The sequence below is a fragment of the Corvus brachyrhynchos genome, unplaced genomic scaffold (assembly GCF_000691975.1).
Source record: "Corvus brachyrhynchos isolate BGI_N302 unplaced genomic scaffold, ASM69197v1 scaffold369, whole genome shotgun sequence".
NCBI lineage: Eukaryota > Metazoa > Chordata > Aves > Passeriformes > Corvidae > Corvus > Corvus brachyrhynchos.
The window spans coordinates 98,863-107,397 of NW_008246055.1; the positions used below are offsets into that span (position 1 = coordinate 98,863).

Consider the following 8,535-nt stretch of genomic DNA (forward strand, 5'->3'; position numbering starts at 1 on the left):
TGGCTCTACACAACGCCCGGACAGGAGGGGACAGCCGGGGGGGGGGTCGGATTCAGGGAACAAGGGACAAGGTAAGAGGAAATGTCTTTAAATTGTGCCAGGAGAGGTTTAGTTTGAACATAGATAGGATAGGTGTGGAAATTTCTTCACGAAAAGCATGGTCAGGCACTGTCACAGGCTGCCCAAGGCAGTGGTGGAATGCCAGCCCTGAAGTGTTCAAAAAGCCCTGTGGATGTGGCACCTGGGGACATGGTTTAGTGGTGATGGTGCTGCTGCTAGGGGAATGACTGGACTCAATGTTCTCCGAGGGCTTTTCCAACCTTTACAGTTCCATGGTTCTATGATTCTTTATATCCTGGCCCTAATCCCCCTACAAGTGGGATGCTCAGGTGTGGATTTGCTGTCGGATCAGTCCCCCTTGACACCGTGTGGCCCCAGGACAGCCTCTGGGGTGAGACCATGGCCACATCCCACCGTTCACCTTTGCTTTTCTAACAAAAATTCTGGAATTAATCAGTCCTGGGGTCCTGTATTCATTTGTTTGGTTGCATTAACACATTTTAGGTGGCGTTTATTTTGTTGGTTTTGGTGACCTTGAGATCATTGCATTGATGCTCTCAGGGAAAGATGGATGTTTTCAGCAGAAATAGGTGGATCTGTAAGATTTTAGGCGCTTGATGACCAGGCACTGCATGAGCATTGGTGGGATTTTTCTGTTAAAATTAGCAGCAGTGAAACAGTTGACTGTGATGACATTTGATGTTTCAATCAGTCTATTGAAATGAGTGAGGTGGATGCACGACAAGTCATGGATTTGGGAATACGAGACACATTAACATAACAATAGTTGATCAGCTGGTTTTCAACTGTCAAGATATTTTGTACAGCCTGAAAATCATATCAGAGTCTTCTCTGCCATGTCTCCAGCATCCAAAGGGCAGATCATTTGACCTGAGCTATAGCTAGGGTAGTTGGGTGCATGAAACTATGTTAATTTAAAAAGTTGGGGAAGGTGTAAGAGGAAAAACTCGCAAACTAGAGAAGATAAGGGTGAGAAGTGTTTCTGTTCCATGAGAAGTTTTCCCAGAGGATTGTGGCTATCTTTAAAAACAATCTCAGTGAAAAATAAATGTGTGTATGAAGAGTCAGTTGACAGTTCCTCTCTGAAATTTCCAGTGGATGGACAGACCTTTAAGGACAGCTGTGCACAGACACTGAGAGTCCTTCACAGCAATACTTGCAACAACTGTCCCTCCTTCAGTAGGAAAAACATCACAGAGGCTGCCTTTGATGTTTTGGCTTGGACTGAATTTTCCCTTTTACTGCAAAACTGCAAAGTACATCCCAAGGCTTCCCTCTCCTGAGGGATTTTGTTGGCAGTGTGGTGCTGGTAGCCCAGTGTTTGCAGGTGCTGAAAGCACCCAGCACTGGCCCTCACTGCCCCAGAGATCCTCCAGTCCCCAGCAAGATCTGGAGGCCACAGAGGGACTTCATTTCTCCCTCTCTGACCTGAGGGATAACCTCAGAGACCTGGAGTCTGTGAGGAAGCAGGATCTCAGAAGAATCATGGAATCATGGCATGGTTTGGCATGGAGAGGACCTTGCAGACCATCTCATTCCACCCCTTGCCATGGGCAGGGACACCTTCCACTATCCCAGGTGGCTCCAAGCCCCTTCCAATCTGATCCTGAACACTTCCAGGGATGGGGAGTCCACAACTCCCCAGTTTACCCCACTATAACCCCAGAGGTTAATCACTCCCTATAGCTGCTGCTCCATCCCTCCATGCTGTAGGAAATTGCCAGGTGCTGAGCTTTACTGGCTCAGCTCTCCTGTACTAAGGGAGAGGAAAACAAAGCCACCAGGCCCTTCCTGCTGCGCATCCTCCCTCTGTGTTGTAAATACCCTCTGTGTTCCCTTTCCAGCTGACTGGGTCCCTCGAAGAGGAGCAGCCTCGGGGGCCTGCGGAGTTCTCACATCCCTAACAAAGCACTGAAGGACAGGAAAGGACAACGGGCGCCGGATGCCGCCTGTTCTGCGCCAGCGCCCTCCTTACTGCAATTATATCCCTGGTAGAAACCTCCACCTTATTTAAAGAGACACTGTCAACTGCCTCAAAGCTCCTTTTTGGAAAAGTCTCCCAAGGCCATTGAGATGTGTTCTTAATGATGGGAGAAAAGCACTGGAGATAAAGAGCACTGATAAAGCAGAGATGCTTCTCCTCTTTTAGACTGTTGAATCTAATGAATTAAAACTATTTCAGTTAATCACTGTAGTCTCTTCTGACAAAATTATCATCTCAGTTTCCAGATGAGGGGAAGAGCTGAGCGATGTGATCAAGATTGCTCAGTGAGTTTGCCACAGAGCAGAGCTCTGGGCTGTGAGGTGATAAAGCAGACTATAGCATGAACCAGTGTTTGACTGTTGGTAGCAGCAGGAAATACTCCCCAGAGGCACCATGGTGTGCTGTCATGTAGTCCCTTCTCTAGGAAGTGCTCCAGCACGTCCAGTGTGGGATCCAAGATCTAAGGCTAGGTGAATTCCTGATCTTGGCTGGTCTGATGGGCTGTGCTTATCCAGGTACCACCACAAAAAACCCCTCCAGGACTGGAGAAGGGCTTTACTGGGAAACTCCAGGCTTACCTTCAAAGACTGCGGATCATCAGGAACCTCCTGAATGTGTGTGTGGCTGTTGGCTGTCACTAACATCATTACTCAAGTGGTTGGGCTTAGTGTTTTCAAACATGCTTAGTTCTCCTCTCCAGTGGCTTTGGCCAGCTCACATTTTCCTTGCATTTACTCCCCATCCTCAAGTTTAATTTCTGTGTTTATTGGCAGGTGTATGTCCCTCCAGGGTCACTGTCATGGTACTGAAGGTGTTCTTTCCGTCGTGCTGCTCCTCGGCAGACAGCGGAATTTTGATCGGCCGCTGGATCTCGGAGCAGAACTCTGCTGTCATCCTTGCTGTGGTGCACTTCCCCTTCATTCCTGTCCAGGTGAAGCAGTACCTCGGGGAAGTTCAGCGTGTGACTAAAGTCAGTGTTTCTGTGCTTGGCTCATGGAGCAACAGCAAACAGGAGAAAGAAGATAGTCTGAGTGAGTTCCTGGAAGACCTTGGGACCATATTTTGCCATGAGCCATGGATTCAAATAAGCAAAGAGGGAGACAGCAAATTCTGGAGCTGTTCTACCCTTCAGAAAAACTCTAAGAACCCTCAGGAGGAAGAAATCATCTTGGTGTACTATGACCAGCGCAAAGTCATGCTTTCCCATCTGCACCCCCCTTTGGACACAGCTGGCCAGAGGGCAGAGGATGCCTCAAAGCTCTCAGCCATCTTTGACACGGTGGCCAGGAGCCGGGTCCTGTTCATGACCGACAGGTACGACGAGGGGCCCATCAAGCTGACCCACTGGCAGTCGGACGGGGTGGAGGCCAGTATCATCGTGGAGCTGATGAAGGAGGCCTCGGTGCCTGCCTGCATGCTGCTGACATTGCTGCTCTCACTGCTCTCTGGGATCTGCAGGAGCAGGTAGGTGATGTGACATCACCCAGCTTGTTTCACCTGGAAATGTAATTCGTGTTTAGGCATTGCTGGACTACTGCTCAACCCCAGTGAGAAATGTGATTCGAAGTTGTTCTGTTGGAACAGGCTGCTGCAAGAGGTCCTGCTGGAGTCTGGGGAGCTCCACTGAAAACACAATGCCACAGCCTCCCTCAGAGCTCTTTGTGGAGCTGGGAGGTTTTCTGAGGAGGCATTAATGTCCTTCCCATTTGCAGCAGGGATAGTTCAGCCGTGCTTCAGTTTCATCACAGCTGAAACAGTGGATTTCTGGCTGTTCTGTGGCTGACAGAATGACATGAGGCTCTCCTTAATGGCTCAATAGCTGAGGACTCCCTCCTCCCTGTTTGCTGTGAGTCCTTCTGCAACTGTGAAACATCAGCAAATACTGTTTCTAATCTGTCCTCTCTCCAAGAGACTGTGGTGCTGCAACCTTGGCACTTTATAGAAGTTTAGAGGGATTGCTGGTCAGCCTGAATCCTTGGTGAAATCCTGTTCTCACAACTGTGAGCCTGAATAGGGTGCTCCAAATGTAACACGTGGCAAGTGCTTGGACTGGAAACTAATTCTGAGCAGATTCGAAGGGGAGAAAATTAGAATCATGGAATCATTTACCTTGAAAAAGCCCTCTAAAATCATCAAGTCCAACCATTAACCCAGCACTGCCAAGGCCAGCACTAACCCAGGTTTCCAAGTGCCACATGTTTTTTGAATGCTTGCAGGGATGGTGATTCCACCACTGCCCTGGTCAGGCTGCCTGGAGAGGTTGTGACAGAGAGGGGGGTGGAGTTCTGGTTCTAAGCTGCAAGGGGACACTGGAATTGATGAAATTTTGATAACAGCTACTACTGTATTCATGGATAGAGTGTCTCGAGTACAGCCTAAGGGAATGGAGGTTTTTAACAGGTTTCCAATTGTGTGATACGGTTGTAAAAGAATTACAGTGAAACTCTTCCCATGCAAAGATTTTCTGAGCAGTTGGGTTACACATTTTGGTACACAAAGGGAAAACTGTCCAGTTTTGGACTATTGGAAGAGATTTAGGTTCAGACCCAAACCTAATATCATCAAGGACCCCTGTGTCCTGGGACTGCTCTGTAGATACTGTGTGTTACTGGTTCTTAATGGTGACTAAGTCACAACTTTGTGGTCGGGCAGAAGATTTGGAGTCAGCTCCAAAGGTCATTTTTCTGTCTGTGTGCCACGTCCAACAGATAGGATGATTCTTTTCTGCACAGGCACTTGGTCTCACTTGATCCTACCTCGTCTGGTGCCAGGACTGAGGCCAGGCTTGGAGTCAGGTTAAGCCCAAGCCTTGCAGACATCCAGGAGGCTGCAGTCTAAGCCTAGGGTGGGAGCTCAAGCTCAGCTGGCAGGTTGGGCCCAGATAGCTGCTACCCAGCTTCTCAGGAATTCTGACTTCATCTTTTCCTAGGGCCAGGACGGATGTTTTGAGGTAGAGCAGCAGCCAGCTGTACCTGCCAGCAGGCAGAATGCAAGACTTGCTGTGCATAAACCTACGCTGAGCCTGTCTGTAGCCTTGGGAGGCAGAGCTTTCTCTCTCCTTTGTTTTATTCACCCACAGTATCAGCTTTGTATTTACTTACCTTACTCGTGTTTTAAAACATCAATCTTGGAGAGCAGAGGTTAGTACCTGGCTTTATAACTAGTCTCCTGCTTGACCTTGTAAGTCATTCAGAGGAATTTGGTTCCATTTTGCACGTGATGTGTGGTACAACCCCCTTCATGCCAACATACTCGAGGCAGGGAGGGTTCAAGATGTCATGTGCAGGTGTCCTTCCAGTCCCCTCCTCCCCATGCTGGGACAGAACATCCCACAAAATAAGATTTACTGAGTTCTTTCTCCTTCAGGTCACAGGACTTCTTTCTTTCCCTGTTTTTTTGTGATGTTAAGGGATAGTCAGCTTTGAAAGGCCAAAGAAAGAGATCAGCAATGTCCTCTCAGGCTGCAGAGGGCTTGGGGATTTTTGGAAATGCCCCTGTTGTGTATTTGCACAGGAGAAGCAGGGCAGCAGTGTTGGAAATCTCAGGGAGAGAGTTGCTGCCATCCCTCCAAGCTCAGCCAGCGCTCCCAAGTCCTGCACATCCCGAATTAAGGCATTTCTTCAGCACCACCGTGTACTAAGGGGTTGCCATTGCAATTCTGCCTCAAAGGGACTTGAGGGCAGCATTCCATTATCCCTGAAGGTCTCTGCTCTTGGGGACATTAGGGTGTTTTAGTCTTGAGGCAATAAATTCTGTGTGCTTCTTTTAAAAGACGTCTGTTTATAAGCACCTCCAATTCCTCATCCAAAGGGAGGCACTGTTCCTGCAGTTTCTAGCAAGGAGCAAGAAAACACTCAGGAGTTCTGGTTAATGGAGCTTAATATTTGCATGTAATCCAGATTCGGAAAGATTGATTTTCATCTGATGGCTGAAAAATCCCCTCTCACTCTTGGGGAAAAAACTGAATTGGAAAATCAAGACTTACTCATGGAGGCTATGTTAATTTAGTGCTAAAATTCCATATATTTGGAAATACCCCAAAGATCTCCTGCTGCTTAAATAATGCAATGACACAACATCACTGGATTTTGTTGGGTTTTTTTTATCTGGTTGGTTTTCCATTGAAGTTCTGAAAATTGTTCTATAAACTGTGTGGTAAACAAGTGGGAGTATTTCTGGCAATGCACAGTCGATGTGCAAAGGGGTAGGAGACCACGCACGGAATATTTTTTGCTTTCTTCCTCAGTCCTCCCAGAGAGGAGAGTTCCCATAGCACATCTTGCAGCTGCTCTATTGAGCTTTTTGCAGTATGTTTGTATTTTTATTTCAATAAGTATGTGGATGTATTTCCTTTCCAAAGAAAGTATGTGAGTGGAATAGAGGTTGTGCTTGTGGTGGTGAGTGAAAAGAGAGTCAGTTGTAGCACAGACAAGGACACCCTTCTGATGTGGTTTTGGGCCCGTGGTGTCCAGCTGAGGAGCTGAACCATTGCAGGCTGCAGTGGGTGCACAATGTTGTGGTGCTCTGGGGATGAGACTGCTTTGGGAATCATTCCCACCTGTGCAAGACATTCCCCAGGCAGACAACAGCAGCCTGTCCTTTCCCTTGACCAGGGGTGTCAGATTGGGGGTGACCCAGGGGTGTCAGATTGGGGGTGACCCAGGGGCTGGCTGCCTCCAGCTTGAGGAGCAGCCGTGGATGGTGAGAGACACTCGCTGCTGAGAGAGGGTGTGACTGTCACCCAGTGAGTGTGTAGTCTAGCACAGGGCCCCAGAGCTGCTGCTTTCTGCCTGAGCTGACAGGGTCTGGCAGCTGGTGTTTGACCCATAATTCTTCACCTTCAGCCATCTGTACATAATCCCACAGGTAGAGCGTTTCTCCTTCCCCTTCTTTGCATTTCAAGTGCAATTCTCTGCTCTAGTCAAGTTTTGCCACACCAGAGTTTGTAACCACTGGGCTGGGGTATAATTGGAAGGCAAAACTCGTCTGCTCTTGTGTCTGGGTGAATCTGTGAGCCCAGGTGTGTGTGATCAGTGGCCAGAGCAGTCACCCCCCTCTCCCTCCCCTGCACGGTGCTCTTTTCTCTACCGCCTCAGCTCCCTCCTCCTGACAAGTCAGCTGAGGAACAGTGCATTCATTTGTCTCCAAGGTGGGAGGCTGTAGCGAAGAGCTGAGTAACTTGGAGACCTCAAATTAAGAATGATTCACAGTACACTGCGTGTGTTTCAAACCCAATGTGTCTGAAATTTGAATGGGGAGGGAGGGGGAAGGGGGGACTTCAACACTCTGGTCCTTAAGCTGACAAACTGTGCACGAAGCAGGGTGCACAGAAGGATGTGGGGAGGAAGGGGACAGCAGCCCCAGGGAACTGAGCAGGGTTTGGAGGACCTGTACCCTTGTGGTTGGTGTGAATTGTATAAATGGCGGTGGGCACCCCAGTGTGCCCGTCCTGTGTCCTGTGTCCTGGAGGCATCCGCTGCTGGCGTGCTCCGGGTGAAATCCATGGAAGGCACGCACAGTTTGCAGGGACATCCATCTCCAGGCCATGCTCAGTAATGATCCAAGCAGCTGGGCAATTGCCAAAGTGAAGCAGGATACAAGGAATGATGGTAGTGTGTGAAATGAATGTAACCTGAAAGACCGTGCCAAAGCAGCACAGGAGAGTAGGTGAAGTGACTAAAAATGACTGTGGATTCCTGGGCCTGTAATAAAAAACAGTGAAACACTGTGAAAATAGTGCAACAGCTGCACTGGCTACAGTGCAGTGTACAGGAGAGAAGTGATCCAAATTATGTCCCCATCAGAATTTATCCCCCAAACCAAAGCTGGTGCCATGTGTTGCTGTGGTTTCCATGACCAGCCTGCACCCAGTGCTGTGTCATTTCAGCCTGCACAAACCACCAACAGTCCTTGCTTTATAGGTTGTGTGGTAATAAAAGTAACTCCCCAGAATAATTGATCATCATTTAGTACTTTTCTTCTGAGTCATAAGAAAAGAACCGTGTGACTGTTTCCTCCCCTACAAGCCTAATGTGGATGTTAACTTTGAAACCTAATTTAATGCTAAATGTTATGTTATCTACATAATGCTGGTCACTGCAAGGCAGTGGAGAGAAGGTAGAAGTGAAGACCCTGGAAAAGGAATTTGGAAGTAATAAAGGGAAAAAAAAAAGAAGAGAAGGATCAAGTGGAAGAAAAAAGAAAAGAGGGGGAAAAAGGAACATAAACTGCATGGAGGGCACAGCTGTTTGTTATACCAGGGTCACACCACATAGAGACTTGTGATCACCTCTGCTCTGGAGCCAGGCTGGGAGAGCTGGGGGTGCTCACCTGGAGAACAGAAGGCTCCAGGGACACCTCAGAGCCCCTTGCAGGGCCTAAAGGGGCTCCAGGAGAGCTGCAGAGGGACTGGGGACAAGGCATGGAGGGACAGGACACAGGGAATGGCTTCCCAGTGCCAGAGGGCAGGG

General features: G+C 48.5%; 1 protein-coding gene across 3 annotated transcripts in view; it reads left to right on the forward strand.

Annotated features, from left to right (window-relative positions):
• The first annotated feature begins 65 nt into the window (after nt 1–65).
• The window catches only part of PIGQ (phosphatidylinositol glycan anchor biosynthesis class Q), a 37,603-nt gene continuing 29,133 nt past the window's right edge, over nt 66–8,535 (forward strand). The window contains exons 1-2 of one of the 3 annotated variants that reach the window (XM_017745739.1): nt 66–2,072; nt 2,839–3,529. In XM_017745739.1, coding sequence (XP_017601228.1) covers nt 2,024–2,072; nt 2,839–3,529 — 740 coding nt within the window. In that variant the 5' untranslated portion in view covers nt 66–2,023. The remainder of the gene's footprint in view (nt 2,073–2,838; nt 3,530–8,535) is intronic. The other 2 variants (XM_017745738.1, XM_008642377.2) reach the window with 2 other exon arrangements.